This window comes from Carcharhinus amblyrhynchos, chromosome 35, assembly GCF_965287045.1.
Source record: "Carcharhinus amblyrhynchos chromosome 35, sCarAmb.v2.hapA, whole genome shotgun sequence".
NCBI lineage: Eukaryota > Metazoa > Chordata > Chondrichthyes > Carcharhiniformes > Carcharhinidae > Carcharhinus > Carcharhinus amblyrhynchos.
The window spans coordinates 13238695-13261760 of NC_137358.1; the positions used below are offsets into that span (position 1 = coordinate 13238695).

The 23066-nt window shown below is 43.2% G+C and overlaps 1 protein-coding gene across 1 annotated transcript in view; it reads left to right on the forward strand.

Annotated features, from left to right (window-relative positions):
- Positions 1 to 23066, forward strand: part of LOC145361800 (glutamate receptor ionotropic, NMDA 2B-like) — a 255399-nt gene that overhangs the window by 226847 nt on the left and 5486 nt on the right. Inside the window, exons 9-11 of the mRNA XM_080217780.1 lie at positions 4192 to 4352; positions 9209 to 9396; positions 22162 to 22400. Of these exons, the coding sequence (XP_080073906.1) occupies positions 4192 to 4352; positions 9209 to 9396; positions 22162 to 22400 (588 nt within the window). The remainder of the gene's footprint in view (positions 1 to 4191; positions 4353 to 9208; positions 9397 to 22161; positions 22401 to 23066) is intronic.

A 23066-nucleotide genomic window follows, 5' to 3' on the forward strand; every position in this document is an offset into this window, starting at 1 on the left:
CGTGGGTTTCCTCCAGGTGCTCCGGTTTCCTCCCACAGTCCAAAGATGTGCAGGTTAGGTTGATTGGCTCTACTAAATTGACCCTAGTGACAAGGGGATTAGAAGGTAATTATGAGGGGTTATGGGAGTAGCGCCTGGGTGGGATTGTGGTCGATGCAGACTTGATGGCCTCCTTCTGCATTGTAGGGATTCTATGGACAACACCAGCTTTGCAATCGGCTCACTGTGACTCTCTGTTAACTTTTGACAGATGGGTTAAGTTCAGATTTCGTCCCATGTGTTTATTCTATTCTTTCGGCTGACCTTCTGACTTACTGACAAAGCCAACATTCTATGCACATCCCTTGTTCCCCTAAGAAGTTCAAGTAGGCCTTCTTCGTGAACTGTCGCTGTTTTGTTATTCTGAACTACTGGCTTCTGGTTAAGACATTTGTCAATTTTAAATTCCCATCCTTGTTTTCAAATCACCTCTTTATAAGAACGAAAGAACATAAGAACATAAGAGCAGGAGTAGGCCATCTAGTCCTTTGAGCCTGCCCTGCCATTCAGTAAGATCATGGCTGATCTGTCGTGGCTCAGTTCCACTTTCCCGCCCTCTCCCCATAACCCTTAATCCCCTCGCCTATCAAAAACCTATCAACCCGCGTCTTAAATATATTTAGCGAGGCAGCCTCCACCACTTCAACGGGCAGAGAATTCCAGAGGTTCACCACCCTTTCAGTGAAGAAGTTCCTCCTCAACTCCGTTCTAAACTGCCCCCCCTTTATCTTGAGGCTGTGCCCTCAAGTCCTACTATCCTTTCTGAGCGGGAAGAGCCTCTCCACCTCTATCCTATCCATCCCATACATCATCTTATATGTCTCAATGAGATCTCCCCTCATTCTTCTAAACTCTAACGAGTACAAGCCTAGTTTATTCAGCCTCTCCTCATAGTTCAACCCCCTCAACTCTGGTATCAGCCTAGTAAACCTCCTCTGCACTCCCTCCAAGGCCAAAATATCCTTGCGTAAGTGCGGCGACTAAAACTGCACACAGTACTCCAGCTGCGGCCTCACCAGTGCCCTGTACAGTTGCAGCAAGACCTCCCTACTTTTATATTCAGCCCCCCTCGCTACGAAGGCCAGCATCCCATTTGCCTTCCTGACCACCTGCTGCACCTGCAGGCTGGGTTTTTGCGCCTCATGCACAAGGACCCCAAGGTCCCTCTGCACCGTCGCATGCTGCAGTTTTTTGCCATGTAAGTAATAGTCCTTCCTACCATTATTCCTACCAAAGTGGACAACGTCACACTTGTTAACATTAAATTCCATTTGCCAGTTCCTGGCCCATTTGCCCAGCCTATCTAGATCCTTCTGCAGACTTTCCACACCCTCCGCACAATTTGTCGTTCCACCAATCTTGGGGTCATCAGCAAATTTCGACACCATACACTCGGTTCCCTCCTCCAGATCATCTATATAAATGGTAAATAGCTGAGGCCCCAGCACCGATCCCTGGGGCACTCCACGAGTCACCAACCGCCAATCCGAATAGCACCCATTGACCCCCACTCTCTGCCTCCTATTTGACAGCCAATCCCCTACCCACGCTAACACCCTACCCCCAACTCCATGCCCCCTAACCTTCTGTAATAACCTCTTGTGCGGCACCTTATCAAACGCCTTCTGAAAATCAAGAAACACCACATCCACCGGCTCTCCTCTATCCACCGCCCTAGACATAGAACTCCAATAAATTCGTCAGACACGACTTCCCCTTAACGAAACCGTGCTGCGTCTGCTCTATCAAACAATTCTCCTCAAGATGCCTCGCTATTTTCTCCTTGATCACGGATTCTAACATTTTACCTACAACAGACGTTAAACTAACCGGCCTATAATTCCCTGCCTTTTGCCTGCCACCCTTCTTAAACAACGGCGTAACATTAGCCATTTTCCAATCTTCCGGCACTTCCCCGGAATCCAGCGAGGTTTGGAAAATAATCATCAAGGCATCCACTATCACCTCCGCCACTTCTTTCAGAACCCTTGGATACATTCCATCTGGTCCTGGGGACTTGTCCACAATCAGTCCCTCCAGTCTGTCGAACACTGCCTCTCTAGTAACAATAATGTCATTCAGGCTCTCCACTCCTACCATCTTTCCATCACTAACACCCGGCAAACTATTCACGTCCTCCTCCGTGAAGACCAAAACAAAAAAGTTATTCAAGGCCTCAGCCATTTCCCCATCCCCTACCACTAAGTCCCCCCTCTCATCCTCTAAGGGTCCAACGTTCACCCTAGTCAGCCTCTTCCTTTTCATATATTTATAAAAACTCTTACTATCCTTTTTTATATTTAGCGCTAGCCCAGCTTCATAGTTTATCCTACCCTTCTTTATCAACTTCTTCGTCATTCTTTGTTGATATTTAAACCTCTCCCAATCCTCTTCTCGCCCACTACTCTTAGCTACTCTAAATGCATCCGCTTTTAATTTAATACTCTCCTTTACCTCCTTCGTTATCCACGGCTGATTATCTCTCCTCCTACGATCCTTTTTAACCATTGGAATAAGTTTCTGCTGAGCACCAAGAAAGATCTCCTTAAAGATCCTCCACTGTTCCTCAGCAGACCTACCTTCCAATGCGCTCCTCCAATCAACATTCGCCAATTCCTCTCATCCTATCGTACTCCCCTCTGTTCAAACAAAGGACACAGGTCCAGGAACCTACTTTCTCCTCCTCCATTTGCAGCAGAAACTCCACCATACAATGATCACTCTTCCCAAGAGGATCCTTCACCACAAGGTCCCTAATTCTACCTGCCTCATTACATAACACCAGATCCAAGATAGCTCACTCCCTCATCGGCGTTTATCTCTCTAATCTCCTCGCGGGCATCTTTTTATTCCTATTCTGACCACTGGAGCTTTCCGATTTCCATCGCTCCATGATTGGTGGCTATGTCCTCCAGTGCCTGAACCCTAAACTCTAGAATTCCCTCCCTAAACCTCTCCTACTCTCTCCCCCTCTTCCCTCCTTTAAGACCTAGGAGTAGAAGTAGGCCATTCGGCCCATCAGTTCAGCTCCGCCACTCAATGAGATCATGTACATTGCTGATCAATGAGTACAGGCCCAGCCTACTCAACTTCTCCTCCATACCCAGGGTCAACCTAGTGAACCTCCTCTGGATTGCCTCTAATGCCAGTATATCTTTCCTTAGATAAGGGGACCAAAACCATTCACAGTATATATTATATTTGTTAAGAGACTTGTTCAACCCCAGCCCTTTGACCACACTTTTGGCCCTAAAAAGTTTGGTGTAAAATTTTGTTGAACAATGCTCTTGTGAAGTGCCTTACAACATCATGTGTTAAAGATGCTATTGAGATGAAAAGTTAGATTGGACTTGAACGGTTAACTCTCTTTGTCTCTACACAGATGCTGCCAGACCTGCTGAGTTTTTCCAGCACTTTGTCTTGTTATTTCACATCATTATTGCTGTTAGTATTGAGTGGCTTTTCATCTGTCAGGAAGCAGTTTAGAGTCAACCATGCCAGTGTGGGACTGGAGTCACATATAGAGCAGTCAAGATAGAAGCTCAAAAGCATGAATAAACCAATGAGATTTGTGTGACAATCTATCAGCTTCATGATGGCGATGCTTTTATAGACACCAGTTCCTTATTTAAAGTGTTCGAGTGGATTAATTGGCCATACCTCTGGGTTACTAATTAAATCGCATGACCATAACATTGTGATGGCCCAGTGGTATTAAAGCTAGAATATTAATTCAGAGACTCAGCTAATGTCCTGGGGACCCGGGTTTGAATCCCACCATGGCAGATGTTGGAATTTGAATTCAATAAAAAAGAATTTGGAATTAAGAATCTACTGATGACCATGAAACATTGTCGATTGTCGGAAAAACCCATCTGATTCACTAATGTCCTTTAGGGAAGGAAATCTGCTGTCCTTACCCAGTCTGGCCTATATGTGACTCCAGACACACAGCAATGTGGTTGACGCTCAACTGGCCCCGGGCAATTAGGGATGGGCAATAAATGCTCGCCCAGCCAGCGACGCCCATGTCCCACGAATGAATAAAGACAAAAACACGGATGTAGCCTGTGTGTGTGCATGAGCCGCAGTGCGTTTTTGTGGATATACCTCAATCCAGGCCAGTGTCAGTGTGCCCTTTTCTCTCCACAGTTTCAAAGGCCGAACGATTTCTCCCCTCCTTTCCGGTTTGGCACCGTCCCCAATGGAAGCACAGAGAGAAACATCCGGAACAATTACTTTGAAATGCACAGCTACATGACGAAGTACAACCAGAAGTCGGTGTTCGATGCATTAATAAGCCTGAAGGCAGGGTAAGAATTCCATGTAATTGAATTCCTGATGGGACTTTTGATCGGATCCGAGTAGCTCATATATTTACTAGGTTTTCTTTCATAGAATCCCTAGAAGGAGGGCATTCAGCCCACTGAGTCTGCACTGACCACAGTCCCACCCAGGCCCTATCCCCAGAACCCCATGCACTGACCCTGACAATAAGGGGCAATTTAGCATGGCCAATTTACCTAACCTGCACATATTTGGACTGTGGGAGGAAACCCAGGCAGACACAGGGAGAACATGCAAACTCCACACAGTCAGTGACCCAAGCCAGGAATCGAACCCGAGTCCCTGGCGCTGTAAGGCAGCTGTGCTAACCATTTCAGGAAGAGCTTCATTATTACAATACTGTTGATTCCATTGTGCATCATTCTTACCCCACAGATAAATCCTAAGCTTGTTGGCTAAATAGAAGAGGTTTTCCCAACCAACCCGATTTTAAATTTCTGTTTAGGACAGACAAATAGAATAGTACAGCAATGGAACAGGTTGTTCAGCCCACGATGTTGTGTTGAACATGATGCCAAATTAAACTAATCTCTTTTGCCTGCCCTTGATCCATATCCCACTATTCCTCACCTTTTCATGTACTTATGTAAAAGTCCCTTAACTGTCCCTATCTTATCTCCCTCCACCACCACCACCCCTGGCTGCGTGTTCCAGACACCAACCACACTGTAAAAAACTTGCCCCTCATATCTCCTTTGAACTTTCCCCCTCTCACCTTAAGTGTGTGGCCCCTAATATTAGACATTTCAATTCTGGGAAAAAGATTCTGACTGTCAACCCTATGTACACCTCTCATAACTTTATAGATTTCTATCAGGTGTCCCCTCAGCCTTCGCCACTCCAGAGAAAACATCCCGAGTTTGTCAAGCCTCTCCTTATAGCTCATGCCCTCTAATCCAGGTAGCATCCTGGTAAACCTGCTTTGCATCCTCTCCAAAGCCTGTAATGCGGCAACCAGAATTGAACATAATACTCTTAAGTGCTGCCTAACCAAAGTTCTATAAAGCTGCAACCTGACATCCTGACCCTTGTACTCAATGCCCTGATTTATGTCTGAGCTCCTGGTACCCACTGCTCCCCCCACCCGCACCCCCGCCGCCCCGCAAGTCAGCAGGCCATGGGTTCAAACCCCACTCCAGAGATTTGAGTCCAAAGCCCTCAATAGTTCAGCTCTACTTATAAGTTTATGTCCCCTTTGCCCCAACAAGGGAGAAAGTTTCTCCCTATTGAGCTCCTTTATCATTTTAAACATCTTGATTTGTTTTCCCCATAGAAAGACTGAAAATAGGAGCAGGAATAGGCCATCAGCCCTTTGGGCCTAATCCGTCATTCATTACGATCATGGCGCATCCCCTAATCTCACCACCATACTCTTGCACACCTCTTTCAAACTCAAGGGAAGAGTTGGTACATGTATTTTTTTTAATTCAATCATGGGGATATGGGCGCTGCTGGCTGGCCAGTATTTATTGCCTATCCCTGGTTGCCCTTGAGAAAGTGGTGGTGAGCTGCCTTTTTGAATCACTGCAGTCCAGGTGCTGTGGGTTGACCCACAATGCTATTGGAGAGGGAATTTCAGGATTTTGGTCCAGCTACTGTGAAGAAATAGCAGATATATTTCTAAGTCAGTGTGGCGAGTGGCTTGGAGGGGAACTTGGAAGATGGTGGTGTTCCCATCCATGTATGCAACTGGGCATCATGATATAACCCTCTAAGCCCAGATGGTGCTGAAAATTGTAACTGAGGCCTGTGAAATTCTAACAGGGTTAGACAGGATAGATTCAGAAAGAATGTTCCCAATGGTTGGGGAGTCCAGAACTAGGTGTCATAGTTTGAGGTTAAGGGATAGATGTTTTAGAACTGAGGTGAGGAGAAATTTCTTCACCCACAGGGTGGTGAATGTGTGAAATTCACTATATTGAAAGTTGCTGAGGTCAAAACATTGTGTGATTTCAAGAAGGAATTAGATATCGCTCTTGGGGCTAAAGGGATCAAGGAATAGAGGGGAAAGGGGGGAATCAGGATATTGAATTTGATGATCAGCCATGATCAAAATGAACGGTAGAGCAGGCTTGAAGGGTCGAATGGCCTACTCCTACTTTTAGTTTCTATGTTTTGAGCTGAGTAACATGGTTACACATCCCCTAGGTATGAAGTTGAAGTTGAGTTGTAAAGAACCATATGCACCTTTTACAAATTATGTTTCTTTTTATTCATTGGGCATCACTGGCGAGATCAGTATTTAATCAGCCTTGAGATGTTGGTGGTAACTAAGTGGTCTACTAGCCCATTTCAAAGAGTATGTAGCATAGACCAGGGAAGGCGAGCAAGTTTCTGTCTGTATATGGCACGATTAAACCCGTTGTGTTTTTACGAGAGCTTTGTGGCCTAAGCTGATGATTATTAGCTTTTAATTTCAGATTTATTTGACTGAACTTTGTCAGGAAACCTTGGTGGTTTTAAAAGTTAAAGTTTATTTATTAGTCACAAGTAAGGATTACATTAACACTGCAATGAAATTACTGTGAAATTCCATTAGTCGCCCCAGCCTGTTCAGGTCAATGCACCTAACCAGCATGCCTTTCAGACTAAATAATCTATATCTACATTTGTGGGCATGGGAAATACGGTATAGCTTTAAGCAAGTTTAATTTTGTGTTTCTATATTTGAATAGCTTCAGTTTGTGCCTGTATGGTAATGAGAGTTTGCAACATGAAACAAAAAGGGCTTAAAGGGAGACTATGCTGTTGCTTAGGAACCAGGGACCACCCTAGGACAGAAGGAAGTTTTGAGTTATTTTTTCAGGTGGACCCAAGAGAAGGAGGGCAGGACAGGGGAGCTACAGAGACCAGACTTCCCAAAAGAACAAAAGAAAGTCAGAATCCAGGGAGTTGGGACAAAAAGAATGTCTGGCAGGACAGTTAAATTAAAGGAACAAAGGACAAGAATTTGTACAAGGTCCTGTTCAGGAGAATTCAAGTCAAAAGTAGAGAAAGTGCTCTGAGTTAAAGGGAGAGCTGCAAGAACCGGAGTTAAAGTCGGCTAGATGAGAAACCAGACGTTTGAGGTAAATCAAAATTTTGATGACACTTAATACAGCCTGTGAAGCTGTGGGGTTCTGCAACTCGTTATTTTCTATAATTTATGAAATATTTGGCATGTATTAAATGTGTTTAATCTTATTCATGGGATCACAGTTAGTGAGCAAACCCAATTTCAATCTTGTGGCTGCGATGAAGGAGGATCATTCATGTGGCCCACGCACTAGGCTAGGTTGCCTGCCACTGGCCTAAGCTGATGGTTTTCAAACATCCCCTTAAGACAACTTCCCCTGCTGCACCACCACCCCCCACCCCACCAAACCCTGTATATTAATTAGTATATGCACTAGGGTCACTTCCAGCTGTTGGCAAGAATCAGGAAACTCCGACTATCGGGAATAAAAATAGAATACTGCAGATGCTGGAAATCTGAAATAACAACAGAAGATGCTGGATAAACTCAGCAGGTCTGGCAGCTTCTGCAGAGAAAGAAGTAATGTTTCAAGTCCAGTACTGCCCTTCTTTGGAACTCAGTTCTGAGTGCTATTGGACTTGAAGCATTAGCCCTGTTTCTCTCCCCATGGCTGCTATCAAAATTGCTGAGTTTTTCCAACATTTTCTGTTTTTATTTCTGATTATCTGAACCTCCTCAAAGACATTGCCAAAAAAAAACCCATGGTATGGTTGAAGTAAACTCCATTCATCTATGACAACAGGGGTGGCACGGTGGCACAGTGGTTAGTACTGCTGCCTCACGGAGCCAGGGACTCTGGTTCAATTCAAGCTGAGGTGACTGTCTGTGTGGAGTTTGTACATTTTCCCCATGTCTGCGTGGGTTTCCTCCCATGGTCCAAAGGTGTGGGGGTTAAGTTGATTGGCCTTGCTAAATTGCACCTTAGTGTCAAGCGGGTTAGCAGAGTAAATATGTGGGGTTACGGGAATAGGGCCTGAGTGGGATTGTTGTCGGTGCAGACTTGATAGGGTGAATGGCCTCCTTCTGCACTGTCGGGATTCTATTCTCTGATTCTATGAAATAATGTGTTCATCAGTCACTTTAGGATTGGGAGCAGTGAAGGTTGAGAAGGACCCTGGTAAGGGTGGATAAGATTATGAGGGGCATAGATAGGGTGAATAGGAAGGCACTTTTTCCATTAGTGGAAGGGTCAATAAAGAGGGGGCAGAGATTTAAGGTGTGAGATAGAAAGATAAGAAGGGAGTTGAGGAGAAATATTTTCATCCAGAGAGCGCTGGGAGTCTGGGACTCAATGCCTGAAAGGGTGGTGGAGGCAGAAACTCTCACAAATTTTAAGAAGCATTTAAATATTCACTTGTGCTGCCGTAACCTCCAGAGTGCTATAAAAGTCTATATATCTATTAATCTAAATCAACATGTTAAAAAAAAGGACCAAAAGGATGACCTGAGGATGTCCCTAAGGATATCCTTGTATACCCCATTTTGAATATCTCTGAACTAGGTTGCATTTTTAGAGTTGTGGTCCTTCAGATTGGAGTCTATGGTTCAGACAGTGAGCAGTGGTGCAGCTCTCCTAGTGTCTTGGCCAACATCATCCCTTCAGAAACACCAACAGAAGAACAAAAACTGATTGTTCACCTTTACATATTGAGTGTCATTTTTACCCGAAGTAGTTATTTCTCAAAAGCTTTACACTCTCCCTGAGGAGAGATCCCATGAATCTATCGTGATCACTTCCTTCCTGTTGTTCGGGTGGTTCTGGTCCATAGCAGCTTGAACTCTGACCCCTGTCCTTCACCCCGGCAGGAAGCTGGATGCTTTCATTTACGATGCAGCTGTGCTGAATTACATGGCTGGGAGAGACGAAGGCTGCAAGCTTGTGACGATTGGCAGCGGCAAGGTATTTGCAACCACTGGCTATGGAATCGCCATCCAGAAGAGCAGCGGCTGGAAACGGCCCGTGGACCTGGCCATCCTGCAGTTATTCGGTGATGGTAAGGGAGAATTTAATCCTTTGTCATCCTTTCATCTGCGTAACAACTAGATTGTGGTGAGCAGGGTAGGATTGAGCAAGGTGGAAATGCCAGTGTGGAGATTGGGAGGCAGGAAACAGCATGGGATCAACAGCCATTAACAGTGCAAGCTGGAATTAATTCTGTATTCAGATCCTCATGGCAGTAGCTGTATGATATCAGTAATTAAGCATTACCACAGTTTCAATATCAGTCATGGATTTGTCAACAATGTAAGTTAACGGTGTGATATCAATGATTAATGTATGAACAATCTGTAATATTAATCATGGGAATGTATTAATACTGTGTAATATCAATGATTTTGTCAACAGGGTGTGACACCAAGGATGCATGTGTTAACCATGTGCGAACTAAATGACAAATCTGTTAAGAGTGTATGATATCAATGATTGCAGTGTGTTACATGAATGGAGAATATGTAACAATGTGTGATATCAATGATCAGTGTGTCAACTGTATGTGATTTCAATGATCAGTGTTAACAGTGTGTGACATCAATGATCAGTGTTAACAATGTGTGATATCAATGATCAGTGTGTTAACAGTGTGTGATATCAATGATCAGTGTGTTAACAGTGTGGGATTTCAATGATCAGTGTTAACAGTGTGTGACATCAATGATCAGTGTTAACAATGTGTGATATCAATGATCAGTGCGTTAACAGTGTGTGATATCAATGATCAGTGTGTTAACAGTGTGTGATTTCAATGATCAGTGTGTTAACAGTGTGTGATATCAATGATCAATGTGTTAACAGTGTGTGATATCAATTATCAGTGTGTTAACAGTGCGTGATATCAATGATCAATGTGACGGTGTGTGATATCAGTGATCATTGTGTTTAAATTTGGTGATCTCAATGATCAATGTGTTAACAGTGTGTGATATCAATGATGAATGTATAAATAGTATTTGATATCAGTGATGAATATATTGATAGCGTGGGATATCAATGATGAATGTGTTGACAATGTGTGAAACACAAGATGGATGAGTTAACTGTGTGAAATCAATGGCAAATGTGTTGACAATGCTTGATGTAAATGTTGAACATATTAAGAGTGTTTGATATCAATCCTAAATCTGTTAACACTGTGTGATATCAATTATGAATGTGCTAATGATGTGATATCAATAATTAATGTGTTAATAATGTGGTATCAATGATGTATCTATGAATGAGGTGCTCTGGTTTCCTTGCACAGTCCAAAGATGTGTGGGTTAGGTGGATTGGCCATGCTAAATTGCCCGTTAGTGTCCCAACATATGTGGGCTAGATGGATTGGCCATGGTAAATGTGTGGGGTTACAGGAATAGGACGGGGGAGAGACCCGGGATAAGATATACTGTCAGAGAGTTAGCGCAGACTCGATATGTCCTCCTTCTGCGTTGTAGGGATCCTATTGTACAATCGATGATGGATGTGTTAACAGTATGTGATCTCAATTATGATTGTGTTAACAGTGTAGTATCAGTGATGAATGACATGCTTGGGTTTGCTTCCACTGTCCAAAGATGTGCAGGTTAGGTTGATTTGCCATGCTAAATTGCCCCATTGTGTCCGAAGATGTGTAGGTTAGATGGATTGGCCATGCTAAATTATTATGGGGATAGAGTGGGGAAGGGGCCCTGGGCTGTCAGAGAGTTGGTCAGACTCAATGGGGTGAGTGGCCTCCTCCTAGCAATTGTAGCAATCCTATAGTGCAATCGATGATGGATGTGTTAAATTGATAATGAATGTGTTAAGGTGCGAGATAAGACTGATGGATGTGTTAACAGTGTGTGATATCAAAGATGTTTGTGTTAATGGTGTGTAATATTAATAATCACTGTTTTAACGATTTGTAATATCAATGAATGTTCAGTGAGTGTGTTAATGGTGTGCGATATCAATGATCACTGTGTTAACAGTGTGTGATATCAATGATCAGCGAGTGTGTTAATGGTGTGTGATGTCAGTGATCAGTGTGTTAACAGTGTGTGACATCAATGGTCAATGAGTGTGTTAACAGTGTGTGATATCAATGATCAGTGAGTGTGTTAATGGTGTGTAATATCAATGATCAGTGAGTGTGTTAATGGTGTGTAATATCAATGATCAGTGAGTGTGTTAATGGTGTGTGATATCAATGATCACTGTGTTAACAGTGTATGATATCAATGATCAGCGAGTGTGTTAATGGTGTATGATGTCAGTGATCAGTGTGTTAACGGTATGTGACATCAATGGTCAAAAAGTGTGTTAACAGTATGTGATATCAATGATCATCGTGTTAACAGTGTGTGATATCAATGATCAATGTGTGAACAATGTGTGATATTAATGTGTTAATGGTGTGTGATATTAATGATCAGTGTGTCAACACTATGTGATATCAATGATCAATGTGCTAACGGTGCGTGATATCAATGATCAATGTGTTAACAATGTATGATATCAATTATAAATGTGAATTCTGTGATATCCATGATGAATATCTTAAGAATGTGTGACATGAATGAAGAATGTGTTAATGATATGAAGCATTGATGAATGCGAGGAAGTGTGATATTAATGTTGAATATGTTAACAGTATGCGATATGAATGATGGATCTGTCAATGTTGTGATAACATTGATGCATGTGTTAATGGTGTGATATCAATGATGTATGTGTTAAGGCTGTGTGATCTCAGTCTGCAATGTGTTACAGCTGTGTTTTATTTGTCTTGAAGGCGTTAACCCTATGTGATGTGATTAACATATATCTTAGTATATCTGTAGTATTAAATGAGTTTACACTTTGTGTTATCAATATTGACTGGTTTTCTGCTGTGTGACATCAGTATTCAATGTGTTACCGGTGTGTGATGTTGGTATTGAAGGGGTTCACGTTGTCTAATACAAGTATTGAATGTGTTAACAGTGTGTGATATCATTACAAGATGTGTGAACAGTGTGTGATTACAGTATTGAAGGAGTTAACACTGTGTGACATCAATAATGAATGTGTTAACATGGTGTGAGATCAATAACGAACATTTCAACACTGCATGAGATCAATAATGAATGTGTTAAGAATATGAGATCAATAATGAATATGTTTCCATGATTTGAGATCAATAATTAATATATTAGTACAGTGTGAGATTAATAATAAATGCATTGACACCATGCAATATTATTGAATGGGTTAACGTGATATCAATCTTCAAATGTTAGTTTTATATTGATATTGAAGCTGCTATCAATTTGGGATATTAATATTGAATGTATTAACCCTGTGTGATATCATCACTCAATATTCAATACTGATATCACGCAATGTTAACATATGTTCACACTGTGTGATATAATGATCGAATGTGTTAACATGTGTGATATCAGCATTTAATGTGTTAACACTGTGTAATATCAGTCAGGAACATATTAACTGTGTGTGATAATCACCATGGAATATGTTCATACTGTGTGATCTCAGTATTGAAGGTCTTCATTTTGTGTGATATCGCTATGTGATAACATGTGTTATCATTGATAAATGTATTAACATTCAGTGATGTGACTGTTGAATGTCACTGATATTGATATTAATTGTGTTAACAATCAGTATTGAATGTGTTTACACTGTGTGGTATCAATATTGAATGTGGTAACACAGTGTGATATCAGTATTGAATGTGTTAACACTGTGTGATATCAGCATTGAATATGTGAATACTGTTTGATAGCAGCAGCAAATGTGTTAACACTGTGTGATGCCAGCATTGAATGTGTGAATACTGTGTGATATCAGTATTGTGTTCACACTGTGTGATATCAGTATTGAATGTGTTTTCACTGTGATATCAGCATTGAACTTTTTTTTACTGTGTGATATCAGTATTGAATGTGTTGACACTGTGATATCAGTATTGAATGTGTTTTCACTGATATCAGTATTGAATGTGTTTTACAAAGAACAAAGAACAAATTTGGTATACCAATCAGCCTAAGAGCACATCTTTAGGGTGTGGGAGGAAACCGGAGCGCCCGGAGGAAACCCACGCAACCACAGGGACAATGTGCAAACTCCCACAGACACAGGCCCAGATCCATGTATCTGCACAGCCAGCAGTGCTAGTCACTGAGCTGTTGCGGTGCCCGTCTACTGGTCCAGGTTTTCATTGTGTGATATCAGTATTGAATGTGTTTTCACTGTGTGATATCAGTATTGAATGTGTTGACACTGTGATATCAGTATTGAATGTGTTTCCACTGTGTGATATCAGTATTGAATTAGTTAACACAATGTGATATAAGCATTGAATGTAGGAATACATTGAGATACAAAGAACAAAGAACAAAATCAGCCCAGGAAACAGGCCCTTTGGTCCAACGAGCCCACGCCATCATCTCAACACCACCAGTCCCCCTCTCCACCCACGACCCCTGTCTAATGTTTTATGGCCATCCAGATTGAGGGAAACTGATATAGAGACAATTTATTCCTGCCAATCAGCATAACAACACATCTTTGGGGTGTGGGATGAAACCAGAGCACCTGGAGAAAACCCACGCAAGCACGGGGAGAATGCGCAAACTTCCACAGACACCGGCCCAAATCCATGTGTCTGCACAGCAATCAGCAATAGTCACTGAGCTGTCGTCTTGCCCAGTATCTTGTCCAGTTTAGACACGCACTAACGACATGAAGCACTAGGCCAATCTCGAACAACCAAGAGCAGCCCCAGTACAACCCATTGCGTGTATGCCCCTCGTTGGACATGAGGTGGACCGACTTAAAACCTGTGAATGAAAAGAGAAAAAATATTATCATACCATATTCATTTACATTACCAGGGACGCCCCAAGGCTAATGACCCTTACTTAAAACAATCTCCTATATCCACCCATCTCCAACCCAGTCATGTGCCTGTCTAGGTTACTCTTAAATGACTCTAGTGTGTTTGCCTCCACCACCTTACTTGGCAGAGCATTCCATACCCCCACTACCCTCTGTGTGAAAAACCTCCCTCTAATATCTGTATTGTACCTCTCCCCCCTCACCTTAAGTCCATGGCCCCTTGTCCTACGTGTCTCTATCATAGGAAATAGCTTACCTCTGTTTACTCTATCATTAGTATTGAATGTGTTGTCACTGTGTGATATCAGTATTGTGTTAACACTGTGTGATATCAGTATTGAGTGTGTTCACATTGTGTGTTATCAGTATTGAATTGTTAACACTGTGTGATATAAGCATTAAATGTGTGAATACCTTGTGATATCAGTGTTGAATATGGTAACAGTGTGTTATCAGTATTGTGTTAACACTGTGTGATATCAGTATTGTGTTAACACTATGTGATATCAGTATTGTGTTAACACTGTGTGATATCGTATTGAACGTGTTCACACTGTGTGATATCAGAATTGAATGTGAATATTGTTGTGCACACTTCCTCCTCCAACTGTTTGAAGCTCTCTTTGATGAGATACAAGTGAGACATTTGAGTGTGTGAGGTGGTGCAGAGAAGTCCATAGTCAGGATACCCAGTTGTGTAGAAAGATTGGAGAAAGTTAAGCTTTTTGATCTGGAAAAAAGGCATCTGAGAGACAACCATTGTGAGTAAGAGTGAACATTTATCTGAATGGACAAGACAAATGCAGATTACCATTGGTGAGGGTAATATCAAACTTACAGTGTTATGGAAGAGTGGGAGAGTGAAAACAATTGGAAATGCTGTACCAAACATCTGTTGTACTGTAGCAGATTCAAATAAATAAAATATCAATTTAGTTCTGATTTTTAGACATTCCTTACACATTGAGAAATGGATGATAAGGATTACCAGAGAGAGTAATGGAGGGGAAATTGAATTACACCCTCAGGTGGCATAGCTGTGGCATAGGAGAGTTCGGGGAGACTGGCAGAGCAATAGTGATAGGTGATTCAACAGTTAGGGGAACTAATAGGTATTCCTGGATGTGATTTGAATTTGAATTGAATTGATTTATGATTGTCAGATTTTTTGGAATACAGTGAAAAGCATTGTTTCTTGTGAGCTGTTACAGACAAAACATAACATTCATAGAGTACATAGGGGAGAAGGAAAGGAGAGGGTGCAGAATATAGCGTTACAGTCACAGATTGGGTTGTAGAGAAAGATCAGCTTTACATGTGATTGGACCATTCAAAAATCTGGAGGCGGCAGGGAAGAAGCTGTTCTTGAGTTGGTTGGTACATGTTTTCAGACTTCTATACCTTATGGAAAAGGTGAAGAGTGTTCTGAGGTACATGGGGTCCTTGATTATGCTGACTACTTTTCTGAGGCAACGGGAAGTGTAGATAGAGTCAATGGATGGAAAGCTGGTTTGCGTGGTTTCATTCACAACCATTTGTAGTGTCTTGCGGTCTTGGTCAAGGATCCACAGAATTCCTACAATGCAAAAGGAGGCCATTTGATTCATTGAGACGGCACAAACCTGCTGAAAGAGCACTTTGAGACAGAAGTGCCAACCATTGTGCCACCATGCCATCTATGTTCAGTATCAAAGGGGGCTGCATTTAGATGACAGGGAACATTGTGTCATAGGTTGGCTGTGTAAAAGGACAAAGAATCATAGAATCCCTACAGTGCAGAAGGAAGCCATTTGGTCCATCAAGTCTGCACTGACTCTCTGACAGAGCATCTTACCCAGGACCTCTTCCCCACCCTATCCCTGTTACCCCATGCGTTTACCATGGCCAATCCCCCCCAACCCACACATCTTTGGACATTAAGCGGCAACTTAACATGGCCAATCCAACTAACCAGCACATCTTTGGACTGTGGGAACAGTCTAGAATAGTATGAAGGCATTGGAGAGGGTGCATAACAGATTCACGAGAATGGTTCCAAGGATGAGGACCTTCAGTCATGAAGATTGATTGGAGACATTGAGACTGCTCTCTTTGGGGAAGTGAAGGCAGAGAGAAGATTTGTTAGAAATATTCAAAATCATGTGCAGGCTGGCCAGAGCAAATAGGGAGAAAAGATTTTCGTTCATGAAAGGATCAAGGATGAGAGGGCACTGATTTAGAGTAATTGACAAAAGAAGCAAAAGCGAGGTGAGGAGAAATTTATTTGCGACAGTGAATGGCTGGGGACTGGAAGCACTCACTGCCTGAGAGCGTGATGGAGGTAGGTTTAATTGAAGCATTTGTAAAGGAATTAAACTGTTACCTGAGAAGGAAGAATGTGCTGGGTTACGGGGAGAAGGCAGGGGTGAGACACGAGGTGAAATACCTGTTCAGAGAGCCAGGGTAAAGACGATGAGCTGAATGGATTCACTTCCACGCCGCAAAAATTCTCTGATTGTAAATTCAGAGGAAGCAAATTGCCATTCTCCTCGGAACCTAGGAATAGAAGTCGGCCGTTCAGCTTCCCAAGCCTGTTCTTTATCCAAAATTACCTTGTGATCTTTTGAAGGAATTTACAAGTTCAGTAGCAATATTCCACACTGTAAAGAATATTAAATATTGTCTAATTTCTGGTAGTTATATTTGATTTTTTAAAAAGTGGTCTGGTACCACTTTACATTGCGTAAAGGTTAGATAACAGCCACTGGGTCCTGAATTCTAATCCAGGTGGGATTAGTGGGAGCAAAACTTCCTCTTTACTGGCTGTGAGAGTCCAACATGAGATGAACTTGGCAGCCTGAAAATTCAGCTCTTGGGGGCTACGAAATAGGCATCCTCTCTCATGGAGGGATACTTGGGAAACAGTGGCATCACTAATGAGATAATGCTGCACTTTGTGGTTGGTTCAGAGTTGGAGGAATCTAATTGGGCTATAACTGAATCTGCCTGATGCCAATACTGGGTGAACAAAGTGGGGTTGTCTATGTAACCTCAGTACTAACCTCCCTCCAAACAGGTGAGGTTTTAAGGAGAGTTATAGATGAAGGAATTCTATCTGTTTTCTAGAAAACATGGAGTGACTTTCAGGTCTGGGGGATGAAAGGGACCTTACTAAATTGGATTCAGTAAACTAGTGGCGCAGCCTGAACACCCCAGATACTGAAAGAGTCCGTGTCCATATGCAACAAGACCTGAACAACATTAAGGTTTGAGCTGATAAATTGTGTTCGTGCCACTTAACTGCCAGGCAGTGACCATCATCAACAAGACAGAATCTAACTGTTATCCTGTGACATTCAGTAGCATCACCATCACTGAATGTCCTACTCTCCTCATCCTGAGGGCTGCCACATCCCTGAAACTGAACTAGATCAGCCATACGCTACCACAGCAAGTCAGAAGCTGGGAATTCTATGGTGAGTAACTCACCTCCTGACTCCCCAAAATCTGTCCCCCATCTACAGGGCACAAGTCAGGAGTGCGATGGAATATTCCTCACTCGCCTGGATGAGTGCAGGTCCAACAACACTCAAGAAGCTTGACACCATCCAGGGCAAAGCAGTCCACTTGATTGGCACCACCTCCACCACTTTAAACATTCACTCCCTCCGCCACCAATGCACAGTGGTAGCAGTCTCTGCCACACATAAGATGCACTACAGGAACTCACCCACGTGAGTTCCACCGATAGCATCTTCCAAACATAAGAACATAACATAAGAACATAAGAAATAGGAGCAGGAGTAGGCCATCTAGCCCTTCGAGCCTGCCCCGCCATTCAAAAAGATCATGGCTGATCTGAAGTGGCTCAGTTCCACTTTCCCGCTTTCTCCCCATAACCCTTAATTCCCTTGCCTACCAAAAACCGTGTCTTAAATATATTTAGCGAGGTAGCCTCCATCACTTCAACGGGCAGAGAATTCCAGAGATTCACCACCCTTTGAGTGAAGAAGTTCCTCCTCAACTCCGTTCTAAACTGCTCCCCCCCTTATCTTGAGGCTGTGCCCTCTATTACTGCTGTCCTTTCTGAGTGGGAAGAATCTCTCTACCTCTACCTTATCCATCCCCTTCGTTATCTTATATGTCTCTATAAGAACCCCCCTCATCCTTCTAAACTCCAACGAGTACAAACCCAGTCTATTCAGCCTCTCTTCATAGTTCAACCCCCTCACCTCCGGTATCAGCCTAGTGAACCTCCTCTGCACTCCTTCCAAGGCCAAAATATCCTTGCGCAAGTGCAGCGACCAAAACTGCACGCACTACTCCAGCTGCAGCCTCACCAGTGCCCTGTACAGTTGCAGCAAGACCTCCCTGCTTTTACATTCTAAAACCCATGGCCTTTTCTATAAAAACAAGGGCAGCAGGTGCATGGGTACACTAGAACATGCAAGTTCCCCTCCAAGTCACCCACCATCCCAGTTTGGAAATATATCACCGTTCCTTCACTGTCACTGCATCACTATGCTGGCACTTGGTCCCTAACAGCACCATGGGTGTACCTACACCTCAGCAACTTCAGTGGTTCAAGAAGGTGGCTCACCACCTCTTTCTCCATGGATAATTAGGAATGGGTAATAAATGCCGGACCTAGCCAGTGACGCCCACATTCCATGAAAAAATACCGAAGAGAAATTAAACTAAAAACTATTAGTAATTTGCCTCGAAGTTTCAGGAATGTTCTGAATTTAGGTTAGGATGAATTATCCGCAGTGTATTTATTTATGATGTTGCAGGGTGATGCAGACGCTAATTACAGGGAAATGTCAGCTTGCATCTGAAGGTTATCGAATCATAGAATCCCCTACAGTGCAGAAGGAGGCCATTCAGTCTGCACCAACTCTCTGACAGAATATCTTATGCAGGCCTACCTCCCCCCATCCTATTTCCGGAACCCCACACATTTCCCATGGCTAATCCATCTAACCTACACATTTTGGGACAATTTACCATAGCCAACCCATCTGACCTGCACATCTTCGGACTGTGGAAGGAAACTGGAGCACTTGGGGAGAATGTGCAAACTCCACACAGACAGTGACCCGAGGCTGGAATTGAACTTGGGTCTCTGGCGCTGTGAGGCAGCAGTGCTAACCACTGTGCCACCATGCAGCCCTTGCAGAGAAGGTTCGTGAGCATGGTTCCTGGGATAAGAAGTCCATCTTATGAGGGGTAGAGTAAATTGGACCTGGACTGTCCAGAGTTCAGTAAAATGAGAGGTGAGCTCAATGAAAGATACAAGATTCTGAAAGGGCTGGACAGGGAATCCAGACTAAGGGGGACACAGTCTCAACATCAGGGACTGATCCATTAGGACTGAGATGAGGAGAAATTTCTTCACTGAAAGGGTTGTGAATCTTTAGAATGTTCTGCACAAGATGATCCATCATTGAGTATATAATTGAGGCTGAGATAGGGGGATTCTTGGGGAATCTCAGTGAATTAAGGGTACAAAGAACATTGATTAGAGCACAGCTCTAGAGTTCTAGTCACCTCACTAAAGGAAGGTACACTAGAGGAAGTCCAGAGCAGATTCACCAGGATTTTGCCAAAGGTGAACCAAAAGGAGAGGCTGGATAGACTTCGATTGTTTTCTTTAGGGCAGAGGAGCTAAGGGTGGGGAGATATGATTGAGGCGAATAAGATAATTAGTGACAGGGTAAGTAGGGAGCAGCTGTTACCCTTGGTTGAGGAGTCAATCATGAGGGAGTGCAGTTTTAGAGAAAGGGGCAGGAGATCCAGAGGGGATTTGTGAAAACATTTCTTCACTCAGAGGGTGGTGGGAATCTGGAATGCACTGCCTGGGAAGGTAGTGAATCTTACAAACTTTAAAAAGTATTCAGGTGAACATTTGAAATATCAGAACATTCAAGAATACGGGACCAGTGCAGGAAAATGGGATTAGCGTGACTTCAGTGGTTGTTATTGTCAATGCAGCTTTGATGGGCTGAAGAGCCTTTTCTGCGCTGTATGACTCTTCGGAGAGAAGGCAGGAAAGTGGAATTGAGACCGAAGTCGTACTGAATGGCGGAGCAGGCTCAAGGGGCTGAACGTTCGATTCCTACTGTTATTTCTGCTGACATACACTCACACATTCATAACACGTAAGGTTGGCACAGACACTCGATGACACTAGCCAGGTTACTTTTGCTGCATACACATGACGTTCCGTTGTGGGCTGCCGTGGAAGAACCATTAACATAGCATCGATCTCTCATGTCTCTGCCCATGGGGAATCAGGCTGCTGTTTTCCAATGAAGTAGAGTTCAAGGCCATGGGATAATTTGACGTGGGATGTATTTCCATCCTCATTTTAAATCCACGCAGTTTCTGTCTGTATTTTTATCGAATACTGTAATATATTCACTTATGGTTAAATAGCAAAAGGTACAACAATTACAGAAAATAGAAATAATTTGAGTGCATCATAGAAAGTGATAAACTGGGAGAGACCTCAGCGTCCCTCAGTGGCGTCAGTTACAACAGGATAAGTTTATCTAATGGCTTCCATTATCATTGTAGATGTGGGAATTTAAAATGTCAGATGTTGTTGCAAAAGGATGGGGTTAAAAGAAAGTAAGGTTTGTACATAGGAAGTAGACCGATAAATGAGTGGCACGGTGACACAGTGGTTAGCACTGTTGCCTCATAACGCCAGGGACCTGCGTTCAATTCTGGTCTCTACTGACTGTCTTTATGGAGTTTACATGTTCTTCCGGTGTCTGCGTGGGTTTCCTCTGGATGCTCTGATTTCCTCCCACAGTTCAAAGATGTGCAGGTTAGGTGGATTGGCTGTGCTAATTTGCCCATTAGTGCCCACAGATGTGTAGGTTAGGTGAATTGGTGATGTCAATGTGTGGAGTTATAGGAATGGCGTGAGGGATTGGGATATGGCTACGGCTATGAGGTAGGGTACACTTTTGGAGAGTTGATGCAGACTTGATGGGCTGAATGGCCTTTTCTTCACTGTTGGGATTCCATGATTCCCCTGGAGTTATTTCTCCTGCTCACCTACTGTCTGGTTCTGGCTTCATTATTAAGTTGATTGTTTGTCTATCATTGCTTCTCTCCACTCACTGCTGCATATTTCCAGCATTTACAGCCTGAGCCACGAGATCTCTAACCCTGCATCTGTGATTCTAGACAACTCCTTACATTGGTAAGGTCACATTTGGAGTACTGCGTATAATTTTGATTAACCTGCAATAGGAAGGATATTATTAAACGGAAAGGGTGCAAAAATGATTTACATGGATATTTCCAAAACTGGAAGGCTTTAATTATAAGGAGAGGCTGCATAGAACCCCTACAGTGCAGAAAGAGGCCATTTGGTCCATCGAGCCTGCACCGTCAATAATTCCACCCAGGCCCTAATGCCGTAACTCCACATATTTACCCTGCTAATCCCCCTAATACTCAGGGAGATTCCCTAGAGCATAGAAGGATGAGGGGTGACCTCATAGAGGTTTAATAAAATCATGAAGGGCATAGATAAGGTGAATAGCCAAGGTCTTTTCTCCAGGGTAGGGAAGTCCAAAACTGGAGGGCACAGGTTTAAGGTGAGAGGGGAAAGATTTAAAAGGGACATGAGGGGCAACTTTTTCACAGAGTCGTGAGCATGTGGAATGAGCTGTACAATTACAACATTTAAATGATATTTGGACAGATACATGGATGGGAAAAGTTTAGAGGGATATGGGCTAAATGCAGGAAAATGGGACTAGTTCAGTTTAGGAAGCCTGGTTGACATGAATGAGTTGGACCGAAGGGCCTGTTTCCATGCTGTATATCTCTATGACTCTGTAACTCCTGACTGAGTTTTCTTTCTCTCTCTCTCTCTCTCTCTGTCCTTTCCTTCCAGGGGACATGGAGGAGTTGGAAGCTCTCTGGCTGACCGGAATCTGTCACAATGAGAAGAACGAGGTGATGAGTAGCCAACTGGATGTTGACAACATGGCGGGTGTGTTTTACATGTTGGGCGCAGCGATGACCCTGAGCCTCCTCACCTTTATCTGCGAGCACCTCTTCTACTGGCAGCTGAGGCATTGCTTCATAGGCGTCTGCACCGGCAAACCAGGCGTCATGTTTTCCGTCAGCAGGGTAAGGCTGTAACTCTCTGTCTCTGTCTGTTGCACGTCTTCTCCTCATAACTTTGGAGGGCTTGGGGGCAGATAATGCTGCGCTGGGAATGTCACTGGGTTAGCAAAAGCACTGCCCCCCCCAGGCTGATGCTCAAAGTTCAAAGCCCACCCTGGCAGCTGATGGAATTCGAATTCAATGCATAAAAATCTGTAACCAAAAACTAGTCTCTTTAAAGGTGACCAGGAAACTATCATTATAAAAACCCATCTGGTTCACTAATGTCCTTTAGGGAAGGAAATCTGCCGTCCTTATGTGGTCTGGCCTACATGTGACTCCAGAGTCACAGCAATGTCCCCTGAAATGGCCCAACAAAACACTCAGTTCAAGGGTAATTAGGGATAGGCAACAAATGCTGGCCCAGCCTGCAATGCCCACATCCCGTGAAAGAATTTAAAAACAGACCAATATCCAGATTGATGTTGATTAATGACATTGCGCAGACAGATTGAGCATCTGAGTGATTGACTCCCTCAGGCCTTTGATTAAAGCCTTGAATTTAAATCATTGCTTGATGAGCAATCCTGCTCACTGTTCCTGATTGGAGAACTCACCGCACGCACATCAATGGCAGCAATTGGGTGATTGACTGCAGCTTGTTTGCTGATTGGGTGATTAATCCACATG